The sequence below is a fragment of the Panthera onca genome, chromosome B4 (assembly GCF_046562875.1).
Source record: "Panthera onca isolate mPanOnc1 chromosome B4, mPanOnc1 haplotype 2, whole genome shotgun sequence".
In the NCBI taxonomy this organism is placed as follows: domain Eukaryota; kingdom Metazoa; phylum Chordata; class Mammalia; order Carnivora; family Felidae; genus Panthera; species Panthera onca.
Genome location: NC_138345.1, coordinates 44,541,000 through 44,561,490, shown reverse-complemented (window position 1 = coordinate 44,561,490; position 20,491 = coordinate 44,541,000). Strand labels below are relative to the sequence as shown.

At 38.6% G+C, this 20,491-nt stretch overlaps 1 protein-coding gene across 1 annotated transcript; it reads left to right on the top strand.

The window, feature by feature from the left end:
- Positions 1–1,506: 1,506 nt before the first annotated feature.
- On the top strand, positions 1,507–17,421 carry LOC132675551 (NKG2-A/NKG2-B type II integral membrane protein-like). Its single transcript, XM_081796028.1, has 6 exons — positions 1,507–1,777; positions 2,050–2,181; positions 2,636–2,689; positions 3,190–3,314; positions 16,692–16,795; positions 17,052–17,421. The coding sequence occupies exons 1-6, from the start codon at positions 1,591–1,593 to the stop codon at positions 17,170–17,172; spliced, it is 723 nt and encodes a 240-aa protein (XP_081652154.1). The 5' UTR covers positions 1,507–1,590; the 3' UTR covers positions 17,173–17,421.
- Positions 17,422–20,491: the final 3,070 nt, after the last annotated feature.

Genomic DNA, 20,491 nt, shown 5'->3' with positions numbered 1-20,491 from the left:
TGTCTGCCCCCAGCCCACTGCTGGGGCCACAGTCAGACTGGTGTGTGCCTTCTCTTCCCCTCTCCTAGGGGCGGGATTCACTGTGGGGTGGCGTGTCCCGTCTGGGCTACTTGCACACTGCCAGGCTTGTGTTGCTGGGGATCTGGCGTATTAGCTGGGGTGGGTAGGCAAGGTGCACGGGGGCTGGAGGGGCAGGCTTAGCTCGCTTCTCCTTAGGTGATCCACTTCAGGAGGGGCCCTGTGGCAGCGGGAGGGAGTCAGATCCGCTGCCGGAAGTTTGGCTTCGCAGAAGCACAGAGTTGGGTGTTTGCGCGGAGCGAGCAAGTTCCCTGGCAGGAACTGGTTCCCTTTGGGATTTTGGCTGGGGGATGGGCGGGGGAGATGGCGCTGGCGCCTTTGTTCCCCGCCAAGCTGAGCTCTGCCGTCCGGGGGCTCAGCAGCTCTCCCTCCCTTTGTCCTCCAGCCTTCCCGCTTTCCGAGCAGAGCTGTTAACTTATGACCTCCCAGACGCTAAGTCGCGCTTGCTGTCGGAACACAGTCTGTCCGGCCCCTCCGCTTTTGCCAGCCAGACTCGGGGGCTCTGCTTGGCCGGCGAGCCGCCCCTCCGCCCCGGCTCCCTCCCGCCAGCCCGTGGAGCGCGCACCGCCTCGCCGCCCTTCCTACCCTCTTCCGTGGGCCTCTAGTCTGCGCTTGACTCCGGAGACTCCCTTCTGCTAATCCCCTGGCGGTTTTCTGGGTTCTTTAGGCAGGTGTAGGTGGAATCTAAGTGATCGGCAGGACACGCTGTGAGCCCCGCGTCCTCCTACGCCGCCATCTTCCGGAACCCCTCCATTTATCATTTTATGATTTCATATTTCTGCCACTAAATCAGTTGTCACTTTCTGATGTTAAGTCCGCTTTTAAAAAATGCTTTGTTTCTTTCTGTTTTCACCATTGTTCCTGCTTTGGGTAATTTTAGTGTGTCATGTAACATTTTGAAACATATAAAATATTTCTTCTAAAATTTAACGATTCTCACGACTCCATAGATGTTCAAAATAAAATATTGCTTTGATAGCAATATTTTAGTAAAGATATCTAAATCAAAGTCATTTGCAACAGGAAATTTTAATATATGCTAAAAATAATATTCTGCCGTCTAGAGCATTTCATTTTTAACCAATAATGGCTTTAACATTGTCAAAAAGTTGGTGCAACACTTTTGTTTCTAATACAACATTTAAATTTTAACCTGGATATTCTAATACTGTTGAAATATGTCTGTGGAAACTCCTTACATTCACGAGGACAGTATTATTCATGAATTCCTTTCTTCTTCACTAATTTAGTGCCTTACATGTTTTCCAATCAGTATTATTACGCTATTATTGTAAAAAAACATTTATTCTATAATGAAACACTTATTTCAAGCTCTGTGGAAGCTAGTATCAGATTTTACATTATTCAACTGCAAATGAGGAGTATTCCTCACCCTGCACCCCACACGGTGTCACTGGACTAGCAATGTCGTCAGCACATGACACACACTCTTGATCAAGACCTTCAGGGCAGTTTCATCCACATTGTAGCTGACACTACTCAGCTGCAGACATGAGCAACCAAGGCGTGACTTATGCGGAACTCCATCATGCTAAGGGCTCAAAAAGACAGCAAGTGCAACCTAAGGGCACGAAGTGTTCCATTTCAGTAACTGAGGAGGAGATAGCCTATGCAGAATTGAATCTTCAAAATGCTTCTCGGGCCCTTCAAGGGAATGGCAAGAACTCTCCCTGCAAAGGTAAAACATTTAATGCAGACAAGTATGTCTGTTTTAGGATTTGAAGTTGGGGTGTAGGGGTGTAGGGAAAGAGTAGGAAGTGATCTCACATAGTTTTCATTTGTGAGGACCAGAGCTGGAGGTTGGAATATGGTATTGTAATTGAATGCATTGGTATATTCTGAGAGAAGATTCCAATGATAGTGATGGGTTTGAGGTGCAGGTTATTGTATGTGATTCCCTGTGCATTGTCGGTTCTCTTGCTTGTATATCTCATAAATGATTGTTTCCAGGCATCCTTTCTCAGTGTTTGCATTTCTCTTCCTACTACTCACCTTCATGTCCAGAGAAGCTCATTGCCGGTATCTTGGGAATCCTCTGCCTCGTCTTGATGTCCACTGTGGTAACAATAGCTGTTATCCCCTGTAAGTACGTGTTTGAATGACTAAAAGGGAATTTTTCACTTTACTGATCATTAGTTCCTCGACATATTATGTAACACTTTGAATTTGTTATCTCATTTTAATGCATGTGTGCTCTAAGTGTGGAATGATCATTTAGAGGTTATCTAAAGTAGAAATAAGAGAATAAATACAGGGAGAATTAAACACATATTTGGATTTAATAACTCAAAGGCAAGTCATACAAGAGACTTTTTGGTGAAATATGCATTAATTCTTGAGATTGCTTAAACCAAATATTGTAAGAGATGGTGAGGTTTGGTTCTTTAAGCTTTTGAAGTATTTCCCCCCTCATGTTCATTATTTTATTAAATTTGTCTGGTAAAATAGCACACCCAATTTCAAACTAAGAAACTCAACATATTATGATTTATTTTATTTAATATTATGTTTTTTGAGAATTGTTTTAATGTTCTAGCTACTGAAGGACCAGAGCAGAACAAAACATCCCTGGAAACAACGATCCAGAAAGGTACAATATCCCTTGCAAAATTCTACTACTAGTTTAGTGTCTTCCTATCTCTATCTTAAGGTAGGTAATAATGATTATAGGAGAGTGTTACTTCTTAGACAACAATATGAAGAAATACTCATTTAAAATCACCATAGCCATTGTTACCAATTGCTTCACATTTCCTCCTCCTATAACATGATAAAAGATAAATCATTCCATAAAGCTGATTTTGTTCAGTGACTCTCAGGACATGTATAGATGGACATTTTTGTGGTTGCTTTATATGGGCACATAAATTAGGGGATGAAAGCCTGACTCTTCTCTGAGTGTGTGTGTGTGTGTGTGTGTGTGTGTGTGTTTTGTTTTAATTTTACCAGCTTGTGAGGGTCTACGAATGTTATGTACACATATGTGTATCCATATACACTATGTAAAGTTTCATTTTGTAATATTCAAAGCTTTTTGGATAATATCTCATAATCTCTCTCCAGCGTGTCTCTGTTGTCATTGTCCGAAAGAGTGGTTTACGTATTCCAACAATTGCTATTACGTTAGCACTGAGGGAAAATCGTGGAACAAGAGTTTGACGTCCTGTGCTTCTAAGAACTCTAACCTGCTCTACTATGATGATGAAGAGGACAAGGTAAGTTTTCAAATGTTTCCAGATTCTATTAAAAGCTTGTCAGTTAATGGGGCGCCTGGGTGGCTCAGTCTATTAAACATCTGACTTCTACTCAGGTCATGATCTCAAGGTTGGTGAGTTCGAGTCCCAGATCAAGCTCTGTCAGGCTGACAGCTCAGAGCCTGAAGCCTGTTTCAGATAATGAGTTCCCTGTTCTCTCTGCTTCTCCCCTGCTCATGCTCTCTCTTTGTCTCTCAGAAATAAATAAACATTAAAAAAAAATTTTAAAAGCTTGTCAGTTAATATTATGCTTCCAGAATTCATCAATAGTTTTATGTATTTGTAGTTTATTTCTTTTAAAGTCCTTAATATCCCATGGTTTTACTTTCTGACACATTATTTATACTTTTATACCTTGAATGTACATTTGATAATTTCCAGTTCTTGCTTTTCATAGAAACCTGTTCTTCTGGAAATGCTCTTTTGTCTGAAATTAACTTTACTATTTCATTTTACAACACATCAAGGAAACTAGGCGTATGATTGTGCACATTGATTACAATAGACTTAGAATCACACAATTCTAAATTACATCATGAGACAGAAGTTTAGAGCCTTTATCAGGCCTGCCCATTTTCATTTTATGAAATATCTCTGCTTATTTTGGGGATTTTATCAATGGAATCATTCAGGGTGCATTTTTATGTGTGTCTCCCTTCTCTCCCAGGTTCTACCTGTAATCCATCTATATTAACACATTTGTCTATAGTTTGAGAATTTTCACTGCTCTCCTATGAATATGACATGTTAAAAACCATTCTCAGAAATTTAGTTCCTTTTTCGTATGTGGGTATTATGAATAAGTATGCTAGGAAAAGTCTTTTCTTTGTCTTCCTCCACCTATCATATGTATAATCATTTATTACACATAGCGACGTATTACATAGTATATTTAAGTTATATAAATGTTATTGGTTTCATAATAAAATAAAAGTGTATAAATATACCATAATTGTATTTACATATGTTCATACTACACTACCCTGTAACCATTAGTATGAGCTTGTACAGTCATGGATATGTGTATATTTCAATATATTGTATTATCTCTACATTTTTCTATTTTATTGTGTAAATGTACATTATAGCAAATCATCCTTTGATCCCAAACTCCATAAAATTAATTAGTAAGTTCTGATGGTTATAAACAATACCATTTACCTGGGTTGTAAAGCTTAAGGCGATTCCGTTTTATGGGATAAGAAATGCTGGGTTGTGTCTCTTGCCCATTTCTCCAGGGCAGTGTCTTCTTTTCTCTTCTTAAAAGTCGCTGTCATATTTTAGATACGAGCTCTTTTTTGAGATTTTAAGATGCAAGTACTTGTGACATGCATTTTTACTCTCATATTGGAGTCTTTTAATGATCAGAATTTTAATGTTCCCATGGTCCTACTTAGCGTTTTGTGTCTTACAATGATTATTAGGGATCTATTTCAGAAGTTAGCCAAAGTTCATGAATATGATTTCCTCTATTACTTTCCTGGATTTACCTTTTTCTTTATTTCTTTATGGTTTTAAGGATGCCTTATGGTTTTAATTATGGTTTATGATCCAATTAGAAATTATTTTTAGTGATGCTATATTTCTGATGCTGTGAGATAAAAGTGAAGGTTATATTTTTCTAAATTATGATCTTATTGACAGAGCATCATATAGGAAAGCAGGTCTTTTCTTCATAAACAACTTCATATACCTAAAGTTGTATATAGGTACACATATGATCTAATCTCCTTCATATAAAGAATATAGATATTATATATCTTTATGCAGATAATTGTATATTCATAGATCACAGTCTATACAGCCCATCACAACTCACGGCAGTTTGAGTAAAACACAGAGACTTATTTGCCTCTATGGACCCTTACTGTGTCCTATTTATACTGTAAGTGCCCTAAATATTTCTCTACTTACATTGAGAATCACATGGATGTTACAATTTTGCTTCAACTGATAATTTTGCTTCAAATATCAAACAATTTAGAAAACCCAGTGAAGGAAAGTCCATTAGACCTAATGAGAGTTTTATTCTTTCTTTTGTTCTCATTTTCTTCCTGATGATTCAAGAGGCCTTCTTTTACCAATTTTTCTCTTTAGGAGTTCTGTCAGAGCAGGTCTGGTGGTGATACATTTTCTCAGTTTTCCTTTATCGTAGAATGTCTTGATTTCCCCCTGCATGCCTGTTGATTTTTTTTTTGGTGGATAGTCAATGCCTTTTATTTATTTTATTTTTTTTAATAAAAAAAAACAGTGTTTTTTTTTATTAGAATCACCCAGTTTAGTGTCTAAAACTTTTCTGTTTATCAAGCATGCCTTTTTTTTCTGTTATTTTGACCAGAGAGAAAAAATATTTTGGAGACTTGGGTGTGTACCTGTTGCTGTCTGTGGTTTGCTAGGCTCTCTGACACCAGTCTATGTGAGGTAGAGGGAAATTCCGGAGAGCTCACCATGCATTTCTCAGGTCTCCAGGGCTGGGATCTGTCAGCTTTCTCGTTACCTTTCTGAATCTTATGCCATCGTATGTGTAATGCTCAGGGATTGTAGCTGTATTGGTGGGAGGACTAGGGAAAAGGCTATCCACTCTATCTTTCCAGAACAGAAAGTCTGGTCTGGGGTGGCTTTCATTTGAATGCTCCTAAGATTAATAGTGTTGGACCTATTTTCCTGTACTCACTTGCCATCTATGCATGGTGTTTGGTGACGTATCTATTGAAATATTTTGCTAATTGTTTTACTTTTTTTCATTGTGTTTTGAGCATTCTTTATGTACCCTGGCGGCAAGTCTTTTATTAGATGTATGGTTTTTTTTTTTTCAACGTTTTTTTTTAATTTATTTTTGGGACAGAGAGAGACAGAGCATGAACGGGGGAGGGGCAGAGAGAGAGGGAGACACAGAATCGGAAACAGGCTCCAGGCTCCGAGCCATCAGCCCAGAGCCTGACCCGGGGCTCGAACTCACGCACCTCGAGATCGTGACCTGAGCCGAAGTCGGAGGCTTAACCGACTGAGCCACCCAGGCGCCCCCTGTATTAGAAATTTTAAGACATTTCTGATGTTTTTATATCTATTTCTTTTGGTTCACAGGTTGTATTTGGTAGGATTTTTTCCAGTGTTCCGTCTAGTTTTAAATATATTCGCATTTCTTCATAATATCGTCCTCTGATACTTTTACTGTGGTACAAGGCACATACAGATGGGTCACATGGTACACGTGCCAACAGATGGCCGAGTTTTCAGTGTCACCACTGCGTGGAATGAGAAAATGAATATTACCAACACCGCGAAATGCCCCTACCAACTTCTTGTCTGCCTTTTAAAAACACTTTATAGAAATAGAATCAGAGAGTATGCATATTTTATTTTTAGCATTTTCAGGCGAAGCCAAACTTGTGTGGTTCATCCATATGTAGCTGCATGAAGTTGTCAATGGTCCACATCTCTTTGCTGTTCTGTTGTCGGATTGTCCTATGTTGCATTCGCCCATTCTATTGCGGATGCTCTTGGATATTTGGGTGTTGGTCGTTTGGGGCTGCTTTGAGTTATTCTACTATACATCCTTCATGATCAGCTTTTAGCTAAATGTATGTGTGTCATTTCTTCCTTCTATAACCTTACCTGGCTCCTGTCTTATAGCTGCTTGAGAGGGAAGCAATTGAGATCATGCATTGATAACATTCTTCCTTTGTGTTTGATTGACAAAGGTACCCATTGTCTGTAAACACTACTTTAGCTTCATCTTAAAAGCTTTGATGTATTTTAGGTTTATTTTCATCCAGCACAAGGTAATTTCTCTCATCCAGTACAAGATAACTTTCCAAGATTTCATCTTTGAACTGTAAATGTTTCATAGTCACTCACTTTCCACATGTTAGGAAATTTCCCAGACTTCGTTGCATTGTTTCTTCTCATTTATTTCCTTGTCTTCAGAGGAAATACTTTGAATCTTTCCATACTTCCATCCTTAAACTTTTTGATCCCTATGGATGACCTAGAACACTTTCTATATATGTCAGTTAAGTCAAGCTGGTTCCACAGTTTTGACAGTCTTCCACAGTCCTCCTACTTTTGTGACAAGCTGGTTACTTACTGAAGGAAGAGATTTCAGTCTTCAGCTATATCCATTGAATTGTTTATTTCTCCTTCTAATTCTGTCAGTTTCTGTTTCATGTGTTTAAGGGTTCTGTTCTTAGGTAAATAATGTATGTTTATAATTGTTTGATGTTTCTCTTGTATTGACAGCCTTAACATTTGGAAATGTTTCTTTTACTTTGTATTAATATTTCTTGTTTTAACAGCTGCTTTGATATTAGAACAGCCATTTCTGCTCACCTCTTTGCTTACTGTTAGTAGGGTCTACTTTTTGTTATCCCTTTATTTTCACCTCTTTGTGTCTTTGAAACTATAGTGTGTCTGTTACAGGCAGCATATAGGTGGATATTACTCTTTTATTCAGGATGACACTTTCTATCTTATAATTGGAATATTTTTTAATTCACATGAGTATAATTAATGGGATATTTGGATTTAGGTATCCCATTTGCTCTTTATTCTATACTTATGTCTTGTTTTCCTCTTCCACTTTACCTGATATCTTTTTTATTCAACATATGCTACATTAGTGTTCCATTTTACTTCCTCTATTGTTGTCTTTAGTATATTCTTAAGTTATTTCCTTAGCAATCGTTGTAGGTATTACAAATCTATCTTTTGTTTGTTTTTGTGGAGATGATATTGGCATCTCACATTGCATACATTTAATGCTGACAATCTGTTCATTTGATAAATTTATGTATTGCCATATGATTACTATGGCCATGTTAGATAACACCCTTTCATGTCACATATTTAACATTTTTTTGTATGTGTTGAGAGAAGCTAAGAATTCGTCTTAGCAACATTGATGTTTATAATACAGCAATGTTGTCTGTAAGCATATGTTGTACATTACACCTCCAAAAATGATTACTAGCTATAAATAGGTATTCTTTTTTTAAAAAAATTCAATGTTTATTTATTTTTTGAGAAAGAGGGAGAGAGACAGACACGAGCGGTGGAAGTTCAGAGAGAGAGGGAGACAAAGAATCTGAATCAGGCTCTGGGTCCTAAACTGTCAGCACAGAACCTGTTTGAGCACAGCTCAAACTCAGAAACCGTGAGATCATGACCTGAACCAAAGTCGGACGCTTAACTGACTAAACCACTTAGGAGTCCCATAAATTTGTGTTGTTAAACATCTTCAAAAACCCCCAATCCACAGTCCCTGATAAACGCATTCTAATCTTTGTTTTTACCAGTTCAGTCTATTAGATTTCATGCGAAAGACAATGCAATATTTGTCTATTTCTGTGTGATTTTCGTCCCTTACCATAATGCCTTCAAGGTCCATCCATTTGTTACAAATGGCAAGATTTCTTTCTTTCACCTGGTTAAATAATATTTCACTGTGAGTGTGTGTGTGTGCCTGTGTGTTTGTACGTGTATGCATTTAACTTTATGCCGGTTGCCAGATACTCAGGCTCCTTCCATGTCTTGGCTATTGCAAATAATGTTGCAATGAGCATGGGTGTGCAGCTATACCTTTGAGATGCTGATCAGTTACTTTGTTTATTTTGAAAAAAATTTTAATGTTTATTATTTTTGAGGGGAGGAGGGGCAGAGAGAGAGGGAGACACAGAATCTAAAGGAAGCTATAGCCTCTGAGCTTTCAGCACAGAGCCTGATGTGGGGCTCATCCATATGAACAAAGAGATCATGACCTCAGCTGAAGTTGAACACTCAACTGAATGAGCCACCCAGGTGCCCCACTGATCACTTCCTGTAAACACATATGTAAGAGTGACATACTATTTTCCATTGTGGCAGAACCAATTTACATTTCCTCCAAAGGACTGGAGGAATTGCAATCCCAAAGGATTGCATTTCCATGATTCTTGATATTGAACACCTTTCATGTACTTATTGGCCATTTGTATGTCTTCAGAAAAATGTATACTGAGGCACTTAGCCCATTTTTTACATTGGATTCCTCTCTTTGTTTTTATTCTGTTACAGATTTTACAGATCTGGTTTACAGATATTTTCTTCTCTTCTCTCTATGATCTCTCAACTATGTCTTTCCTTTGCTGGGAGAAGGTGTCTAGTTAATGCAGTCCCTCTTTTCTTTTTTAGTTTCTTTTGCTGTGATTTTTATGACTTATCCCTGAAATCATTACCGACACCAAAGTCAAGGGTCTTTTTCCTCTTGCCTATACCAGTGATTTTATATTTGTTACATATTTTAATGTCACCAATTTTTGTCTTTTTGTTTCAATTGAATGAATTCCTTTAGCATTTCTGTAGGGCATGTCTAATGTCTTCTGACACATGGCTTTAACAACCACCACTGGAGTCATGCTGCTGCTTTCCCCCGACTGCCATCTGTGACGAGAGTTGAAACTTTGATACACCATCCTCTAGGATGCCGGGAAAGTCTTTATCTCTACTTCTTTTCTGAATGACAGCTTTGCTGAGTAAGGCATTCTTGGTTGATATTTTTTTTTCCCCTTTGACCACTTTCAGAATGTCATCCCATTGTCTCCTGCTTTCTACAGGAAGAAGATCTTGTGAGATGATCCTTTTTGGGATCTGGTACGGCAAGCTGACCTCAGAGCCTTCTTAGCAGTATTGGATCTGTTGCCCACGATCAGGCACAGATGGAACTACCAAAGCAACTGGCTTTTGGTGCATAGGTTCATTTGTTGTGGCTGTGGCACTGGGGTCTCGTTTGGCGACATGTGTAGATATTCCATGCAAACTGTACCTGTGTCTCAGGGTCTCACCATTGTGACTCTGGCTAGCAGAGGATTGTAGCAAGTACAGAGGCTCTGGATGACAAGGTTCATTGGTGGCTGGGGGCCATGGGCAGTGCGTGGTAGTAGCATATGCTGGGGATGGGGAGTCCAAGTTTCCACTCTGTCCCAAGTGGCAGTTCCAAGATAGCAGCAGCATGATCCAGTGGTGGCTTGTGAAAGCCATGTGTCAGGACCCAGGGTTCTGGACACAGACCTCTAGATTCTTGGTCTCCAATGACAGCTAAGGCTTTGAAGTGGAAGCTGAAAGTGTGTCTGGGGATGTAACGGTATAGCAGCAGCAATGAGATTCAGAGCCCTACAGTTGGACCGGAGAGAAGAGACTCAAGACAGTGGTGACTTGGCCTACCAATGAAGGGTCAGAGTCTTGAGCTACCGTAGGTGGAGAAAAGTCTTCAGGTGTTAGCCATGGCAGTTCAGAGTCTAGGCCTGGAGGGTTTTGGGGTTCCAAACAGCAAGAGCATCCTTTGCAATGAAGACACAGTGTCATTAAATGGAACATGGTGAGTGGGGCTCAAGGCAGCAAATATCTGCACCCATAGTGGCAGTTAAGGCACACCTTAGGATCTGGGGTCGGGTCTCAGGAAACAGCCCCAGTAATATTACACAATACCCTAAGCTGGGACCAAGAGTGGGCAAAAATCAGACGCAGTTCTAGTCTTGTATACACGACGTGCTATGGCCACCAATCCCTAAGAGCAGAATTGGAGCCCTTGAAGGCAAGTCTCATCATAGCAACACCTCCAGCCTCTGGGAGGATGTGTAGAGGGCACACTCTGGGCTGTTCCAACAACTGGGATTAGAACGGACTGGCCCCTTCTGTTGCAAAAGCTGCAGACATCCCCATAGTTGAAGCTTAGTGGGTTCTCCTGCTCCCCTTCTTTCCATGAGGTGACTCTCCATGAGGGGATTCCTCCAGGTGCCAAGTGGCTCTCAGCTGCAGAGTTGGGTCATGCAGGCCAAATGCTTCCTTTGCTTTCCATGGGACCATCCTGGATTTTTGATCGGCACCAGATTTTTGGTGTTTCTTTGTTGTCTAGAGCTTTCCCTGAGCCGTTTTTAGTTTGAAGGTGTTTAGTTACTGTTCTGACTGATTTTGTGGGCAGATGAGCATTATGACCTCCTAGTCTCCATCTTGCTCATGGCACTCTTTACACGTATACAATTAACTGATTGTCATCTACGCCCCATGGATCCTGACTACTTTCCACTAAAGTATATTAAATTAGCACTAAAAAGCTCCTTTCCACCACCTATTATAGGTATGCCTCAACTTTCCAAAAATTTGGATTATCTCACTTTGCTTCTCTGAAAGCCCTACACCAATACCAGTTTTTGCTGAACAACAGAAATCTGAAGGAGATTTTTGTGTTTAGGACAAAAGGCAAAAAGTGACAATTGTGTTCAGGGCTAGTTTTACTGTTTAGTGTCAGCTCACACCCCAAGCAGCAAGATTCGTCCTGTCAAATTCATTTCTCAGAAACTGTATACTCTGTGTTATCAGTATCAAGCATAGGTTTGAACTTTATTTTTGAGTGTCTGTGCTTCATCTCAATTTATTTTGTGCATCCACTCACAAGGCCTGTCTTGAGGTGTCAGAAAAGCCTAAGGAGTTTATATGTGTTATGGGATTTGGGGGGGTGGTTGCTTTTTATATCAGGAAATGCTCAGTCATTTTTCCATGTAAATCAATGTTATTTGCTTTTTCACTTTACACCATTTCAGCTTCGGAAAGTTTTCATAGGAACAATCTGCTTTCAGAGAGAACGGGAAATCCATCCTTCTACCCACGTTGTAATGAGGCCAGCTAGCACTGGTTACTGAACACCAGTTATTCATCAACGTACCTTCTCTGCTTTCAAGATTTCACATTAGAGACCTGAAGTGAAGCATTCGTGGTGACTTTGCAAGACAAATATTAGTAACTGCTAAAGTATATAAGGCATATGGTATACACCCGACCATACAGTGTTATAAGAATGGCCTTGATAATCTTCTTTCTCAACATAATTCAGAGAGAAAAATACACAGGTTTTGAAATTTACTGACACATCTATCGTTTCTGCTGATCTCTATTCCTCCTCGTGGGTATGCATTACCATGTACATCAGTTACTTTTAGCTTGAAGATCATTTCTGAAAGGCAGTTGTACTAAGAAAAATTGTTAAGTTTTGTGTTTGATGTGGGGTCTTTATGCATCGTTTCTTTCTGAAAGACAGTTTTGCTGAATTATAATTCTTGTTTGACAAGTCTTTTTGCTTTGTTTTCTTTTGTTTTGGGTTTTTATGTGTGTGTGCGGGGAGTTGTTTTTTTTGTTGTTGTTGTTGTTTTGTTTTTTTAAGTATTTTCCTGGTGAAACTTATCTATTAATCATATTATTTTCCTAAATATACTGAGTTGTTTTTCTCTTTCTCTTGCTATGATCACCTATTTTTGTTGGCTTGCCTTTCATTTTATTCTTAAGCTGTTGCAAACAAAACAAAACACAACAAAACAACATTTACCACATTACCCATGTTAAAAAAAAAGACTACTTTGTTAGAGAAGTTTTAGTTTCATAGCAAAACTCAGACATAGCACAGGGGTTTTCTGCATTCCCCTACTGTCTGTGTGTCAATGCACAAGCAGTTCGTGGACTCTCTCATTTTCAAAATCCCTCCATGGGCGGTTCACTTGCTACAACTGATAAACCTGTACTGACACATCTTTATCACCCAAAGTCCATTGTTTACTCTCAGGTTTACTCTTGATGTTGTGCATTTTAAAAGTTTGCAAAAATATAACGTATGGAGTTAACAGAATAGTTTCCTGTCCTTCAAAATGCTCTGTGCTCCACTTACCCATCCTTCCTTACCGCTAAACCTTGTCAACCACTGATCTCTTTACTGTCTCCATAATTTTGTTTTTTCCAGATGGTCATATAGTGGGAATCATACAGTCTCACATCTTACATTGCATTTCACTAGATCATGCATCTTAACCAACATAAGCACACATGTTAGGAGTGTTAACTATCACATTGTTGCCCAAAAGATATCTAGAAATTTCACCTTGTAAAACGGGAACTCAACTCACTGAACAATAATTCCCCTTCTCCTCTTTCCCCTTAACCCTGAGCAATCACTATTCTATTTGCTCTGTCTATCACTTTTACTACTTTGGATACTTCATATAAGTGGAATCATACAGTTTTATTTTTTACTTCGTATGCATGACTGGCTTATTTCACTTAGCATAATGTCCTGGAGTTTCATCCATACTGTAGTAGGTGATAGGATTTCCCTCATTTTTACAGCTGAATAATACTATAGTGTTATGTGTATACCAAGCTTTCTTTTTCCATTCATCCCTTAGTGGACATTTGGGTGGCTTCTACCCCGTGGCTCTAATGAATAATGCTGCAGTGAGCATGGGTGTATATATATATCTTTGATTTCTTGCTTTCAATTCTTTTAGATAGTTTCCTACATGTGGGATTGCTGATTCATATGGTAATTGTATTTTTAATTTCTTGAAGAAGCTCCATACACGTCTTCATAGGGGCTGACCAATTTACATTCCCAACAACCGTGTGTGAGTCTCCTCCTTTCGACCCTCTCACTGTCACATTTTTAAGAAATGTTTATTTATTTATTTTGAGAGAGAGATAGAGAGAGAGAGCAAGCAGGGGAGTTGCCGAAGGAGGGAGAGAGAGAGCATCTGAAACCAGATCCACGCCATCAACAAAAGCCCGATGCAGGGCTAAACCCACAAACTGTGAGATCATGACCTCAACCAAAACCAAGATTCGGACTTTACCAACTGAGCCACCCAGGTGCCCCGACACATTTGTGTGTGTATGTGTGTGTGTGTGTGTGTGTGTGTGCATGTTGCATCCATCACAATGAGTGTAAGGTGATAACTCATTGTGAATTTGATTTGCATTTCTCTACTCATTAGGTATATTGAGCATCTTTTCATATGATTTTTACCATTTGTAGATATTCTTTGGAACTTTGTGTATTTCATTTCTTTACCCATTTTTTAATTGTGTTTCTGGTGTTTGCTGTAGTCATTACTGACTTGTAGATTCCTTACGTATTTTAGATATGATTCCCTTGTTTGATATATGATTTGTAAGTGTTTTTTTTCCACTCTGTATTTTCATTGCTGATCATGCTGTTTAATGCACAGAAATGTTTCAGGTTGATATTGCCCACTTATCTACAATGGACTTTTCTCTGTGCTGTGTGGTTTCGGTGGCATAGCCAAGAAATCATTGCCAAATACAATGCTGTTTAATATCCGCCATTCTTTCTTTGAGGAACTTTATAGTTTTACATCTTACATTTATGTCTTTAGTTCATTTGGAGTTAATTTTAGTATGCAGTGTAAGTGTAAACATCGAACTTCATTCTTCTGCATGTGGGTAGTTTCCAAACACCCTTTGAAAAGGTCCATTGTTTCCCTATTGAATCGTTCTGGCATCCTTATCAAACCTGATTAAACCGATTATACGTGGGTTTGTATCTGGATATTTTTAAGGGATTGTTTCCATGGGGGATTTAAGATCTGTGTCTTTCTTTTCCTTCATCTTGCTGCTTGTATCCTGTTCCAGTCAGAACCATTGTACAGGGCAGGGGTATGGATTCTGTGGTAGATAATGTGGCGTAAGGCTGATGGAGGTGGAAGACGTGTCACCCATCCCTGATTTTCACATTGACTTAAGTCACTTCACAATCCACTCTGTTCCCTCAAGACTATTTCTTTGTCTGTATTTGCCAGTGTTCTTTGGTCATTTCATTATGATGTCATGAGACATGGATTTGTACGTGCTTATTCTGTTAGCAGTTGCTACGTCTCTGGTGTCTATAAATATTTTAAATATTATTAGTAAGCTGTTCATTCATCGTACCTTAAGACTGTTGTCCTGTTTTTTTTTTTTCTGCCTCTTTTTTTCTCACGTTCTACTTAGCCTGAAAGTGGCTTTCCTGACACTGTTTTGAAAGTCTCTGAATTCTGTAAATTCTTCTCTTTTTTCTGTCTCAACCCAAGATATAAATAAATTTTGTTACCCCTCCAATTTCATCATTTCTTTTCTATCGCATCCCAGATTTTCTGTAGAGAAAATTTAGTGAATTTTCCATTTCAGGTATGTATTTGTTCACTCAGATTCTCTGTGGTTTCTTCATATACTTTTATTTCTCTATTGATATTTCCTACTTGCTAAATTACTGCCATCACGTGCTCCTGTAATTATTTCAACTAAGTTTTCTGTATAGTTTACATATCTTTATAAGTAGGACTTTTCAATGCTTTTTTCTAATATGTGCAACAATTACCCCATTAGAAGTTTCTATGACATATGCTTTCCCTTTGTTGGAAGATATTTTCCAATTTCTCTTCACATGTTTTAACTTTTTATGTAGACACTTTTTAAAATACAGCTTGGTATATATGCATTCTGTTTCATTTCTCCTAGATTTACTATGTTTTTTTGTTGTAAAACTTTATGGCAGCATCTTCTCCACTGAAGTCTGTTTGCTGAAAGTTTTCTTCAATTTTTCGGTGTTCTTATTGCTTACCTTTGTGACCTTGTGACTTTGAAGCCTTGATGTTAATTACTAGTTGTTTGTTTGTTTGTTTGTTTTTTTAAGAAAGGATGTGTTCAAACACTGCAGGTCAGTACAGCTTCCACGTTTTGCAGTGTGACCTCAGTGCCTGTGTGTGAATGCGGGAGGGGACTGTTCAGACCTTTACTCTCAGTTCCCAAGTGTCCTTGTGCTCTTACTTTCTCCTGGGTTCCTCTTGGTCTCCTCTCCATGTGTGTCTTTTTTTTCCATAAGCTAAGAGTGTTGGAGAGCTAATGTTAACTCCTCCGTTATATTCTCACTTCCAGTGTCTTTCCATTATATTTTTGGGGGTCACAGTGCTTGACACAAACACCACAACCTCTGACCAGGACAAGTATGGGTTTTCTTCATCATTTCCGAGCGAAATCAGCACATGGAGCTCAAATTCAATGGGTACCCGTCCCCATCCCCAGCGCTGATCAGGTCTCCCCCTTTGGCGCCAGCACCCTTGCTCTTTGCAGTTTCTCCCACTTGTAACAGCTTCAGTCTTCTTATCACTGAGCCAGGGGTGGGCAGGTGGGGAGACACGGGAGCATCCTAGGCGAGAAGGTGACAAATGTGCTTCTGACTTGAATCTCCACTGTACATATTTCATAACTTACTAACCTTTGGTCCCTTTTCTAAACTCTGAAATTGTTTTCACGGTCAGTTTGTCCTCTTCACTTAGTCCTACTAAGATAATTTTATACTTTCGTGTCTACTGTGTAACATTATATAATTATAATGAATTGAATTATAATGAATTGAAATTATATATTTCAAATTATAATTTGAAAGTGTGTACAAAGGAAGAAAGGATGAACTTTTTGTGTTATTACAGAATTCAAATGAGTATAAGAGCTTGTATTTGACTCCCAATAAATTTTATTTTCTCATAGTTTTTGTTGAATTTACTCTCTATTACTACATGGATTAGAGGCTCCCAGAGAAGCAATCATAGTTCACCTGTGCAGCCAAAAGCCTTAACATTTTCTCCCGAAGTGTAAGTTCCATGACAACTTTTTATTTTATGCCTCACAAGAATTGTTCTTAGAAACAAAAACAACAATGTGTGAACAATCGGATAAACACAGTAGTTGAAGGTTTTCCAGAGAAAAATGGTATGGGAAATCTTGAGATGGAGATATATAAGTATGAGACAAAATGGATGGTTAATTCATCAAAATACTGTGGTACATTGTAAGAGATATAAGTAAACTTATGGTAAGATTAATGAGATATAATTCTCTGTATTTCAGGTTGTCAGTATCTTCAGAGATCGACAAGAATTGTCCATATATCGATTTTCATACAGAAAAAATTAATTTTGCACCATGCTCAGTAAGAAGACGATATGTTTGTAAGCACCAGGCATTGTAGTTACCTCATTTTGGTAGAATGCAGTTTCACCATTGATAAGGAATCCATCACTCATTACTTCAACAGCCATACAATTGTTTTCGTTGCACATGTTGAAGATAATGTTTTTTAGTGTAATTTTCGATTCACAACAACTAAGAGGAAGTTCCAGAGAACCCTCTATTGCCCCTGTCTGCACACGTGCATGGGGTCTTCCATTATCACCATCATTCACTAAAACGTTTCATTTTTTATCAAGGATGAATCCGTATCAATGCATAAATATCACCCAAAGTCCAACGTGTACCTGAGGCTTCATTCTTTGTGGTATAGAACTGTTTCTAAAATTTAATTATATTAATGTAAAAAATATATACTGAGGTATATATTATTTGTTTCTTTTTTTTTTTTTCAACGTTTTTTATTTATTTTTGGGACAGAGAGAGACAGAGCATGAACAGGGGAGGGGCAGAGAGAGAGGGAGGCACAGAATCGGAAACAGGCTCCAGGCTCCGAGCCATCAGCCCAGAGCCTGAGGCGGGGCTCAAACTCACAGACCGCGAGATCGTGACCTGGCTGAAGTCGGACGCTTAACCGACTGCGCCACCCAGGCGCCCCTATATTATTTGTTTCTTAAGCTTTTGCTATTTAGTAACATTAATTATATGTATATGTCTGTATATATATATATATATATATATATATATTACAAATCATGATATTATTGTAAAAATTCTCAACAAAGTGAATAATTCCATTTGTATTTCCAAATTAATTAATTTGTCCTAACCCTTAAAGGACCTCAAATGAGGATTGAACCACCCAGGGTGACCAGGTTATCAGTCTGAAATGAGTCAGGAGACAGAAACAAGGGGACACTTGAAGTAAACATTTATCTACTTATAAGAGAAAGTTTACTAAAAGGAAAGGATACTAGTTAAAGAAAATTACAAAGAATATCCTAGAATTAAAGGACAGATCACTGAAGCCAGATCTACTCTCTGAAGATGGGACTCAGATGTCATTGAAGACGATGTGGCTACACACAGCTTCACGGCTGACAGGCTCACTGGATTGGCATGGGACAGATCAGCTCCACACTCCACAGGCTGAACTTGATTAGGAAGGACTCAGGCTGTGACTGGCACACAGGAAGAGCTCCCTGTCAGAGCGCCAGGAGGAAAGACCAGAAGACAGGAAACTGACAGATTGCCTACAAGAACTTGCTGGAGGAGGAATACACGTGACTTCCTGTAAGACTGCAACTGGCAACCAAGCCATGGCGGCCAAATGAGAGACAACACCATGAAGCCAGGAAGAAGAGCCCTTTCTGCTGCACTGGCTCTCCATTGTCTTTTACTGACAAAAGTCAACTTCATGTGAGATGACAAGAGAGAAAATGGATAGGATCTTCCACTGTTATCTGAGAACAGGGCACAGAGGGTGGATTTGGAGCTGAGAGTACTAAATGAACAGCCCCTTCAGGTTATCATAGAACAACCACAGGGATGCTGTATAAGAGCCATTCAGATCGGCGCACTTCCTCCGATAATGGAACCAAAGTGTACTCTCCAAATCTCTCTTGGTACCACACTATCAAAGGTTACACTCATTTTGAGGTAGAGATGGCTTTCTAGTTGGATAATAACCGGTGTCTTATTTGTTGTTTTCCTCACATGGATTCAAATATTTTGGAAAAGATTTATTTTTTTAATATTTTCATGCACACACCTCTGTCAGTCTTTACGACCGTGCTAAAAAATACTTTGATGCAAATAAATAAAATGTTCAGTAATAGAGAAAACAAAAAATTAAAATGTACAAAAATTAGTGTGGGTCAAATGTTTAGTTATTGCCAGAATTCAAGACAAACTTGAGTAATTTGTTGACGATTCAGAGATATTTCTACCCTTATTCAATTATAAGAGGGAAAGAGATTAACCTTGATTATTATTTGCAAACCAAATTCATATTTCTCATATATTTATATCTGTGGAGTGAGACATATTCTTTATATTCTCTGTACATAATCCTTATAGTCTTCTAGAAAAAATTATATGAATATTCAAAATGAATTGAATATAGTTGTTAATGGGAACTGTAACTAATTACTGAAGTTGTGTTTCATAGTACCCAAGTTTGCAATGACATTGAAAATTACACATTAATTTTTCATTTACCTGTTTGTGGTTTGGCTATGTTATAACTGATCAAGGCTGGACTTGACTCCAGACTACATGTTATAGCTGATCAAGGCTGGACCTTACTCCGGACTGCATACACATTCAGCTCAGAACCCTGTATAGATTTCATTTTGAGAAGATCGGGCTGGCTGGTCTATGATTTTATAGCAGAGATAACAGCTAGCAGAAATGTGTTTCTTAGTGCCTGGTCTCTGAAGTCATGAGCTATCACATTCCCACTCACATTACATTGTGAAAACAAGTGATCACATCCTTACATTATATTGTGAAAACAAGTCACATGGGCCAACTTCTCGTGGTTGTCTGTAGAGTATAATCTTTTCAACGTTGTCAGAGGGAAGAAATGTAGATTCACTGAAAATAACCTAATCTACCATTATAGCCATAGGAATGTTTTTTTATTATATTGCTTGATTTAGATAAGTTTGTAAAAGAAAATATGGATAGTTTCTAAAAGATATGTTTCCAAAAGTAAATGATTGGGAAATGGATTAAAAATTTAGTACTTTCTTAACTTCCCAACTGGGTCTTTTTCTTCTGTGCTGAAAATCCTAAAGCAGTTTTCTATAGTGACAGACATAATGGTATAGGTGCTTTCACCACGGTCCTTGATCAACTTACAAATAAGGTATAAGCATAAAGGTGTAAAGTAAGGCATTGGCAGTGAACGTGGTCACTTCATGAAATTTCTAAGTGCACACCTGTAGTCCTGGGGCTCAGTTATGTAACTGCTCTGGCTCAGTTTCCTCTGCTAGAAATTATGGAAGAAATACTATCTTATTCATAGTTACTTGAAGAGTATTTGAACAGTACCTCTTGGCCCATGAGTGTTCACTAGATCTGAGTCGTTTTGGCTTAAGAGCTTGATGCTTTTGTGCCATCACCTGTGACATGATGACCTTAATTGTAACAACTTATGTAGGAATAAATAAAAATAAACAATATGATGCCGATAGATCCTTGAAATAAAGCCTAAGTCCATTAAGTTCTTCCTGTCTGTGATCTCTTCGTACTGTGCTTTTCCCAATGTTCAATAAAGGCCATTTTCCAATAAAACTGATGCTCTGTCTTCTTCCTTCCCCCCAGTGAAATAGCAGGACATCAGAAATGTAATCAGACAACCATTTTGACCATAT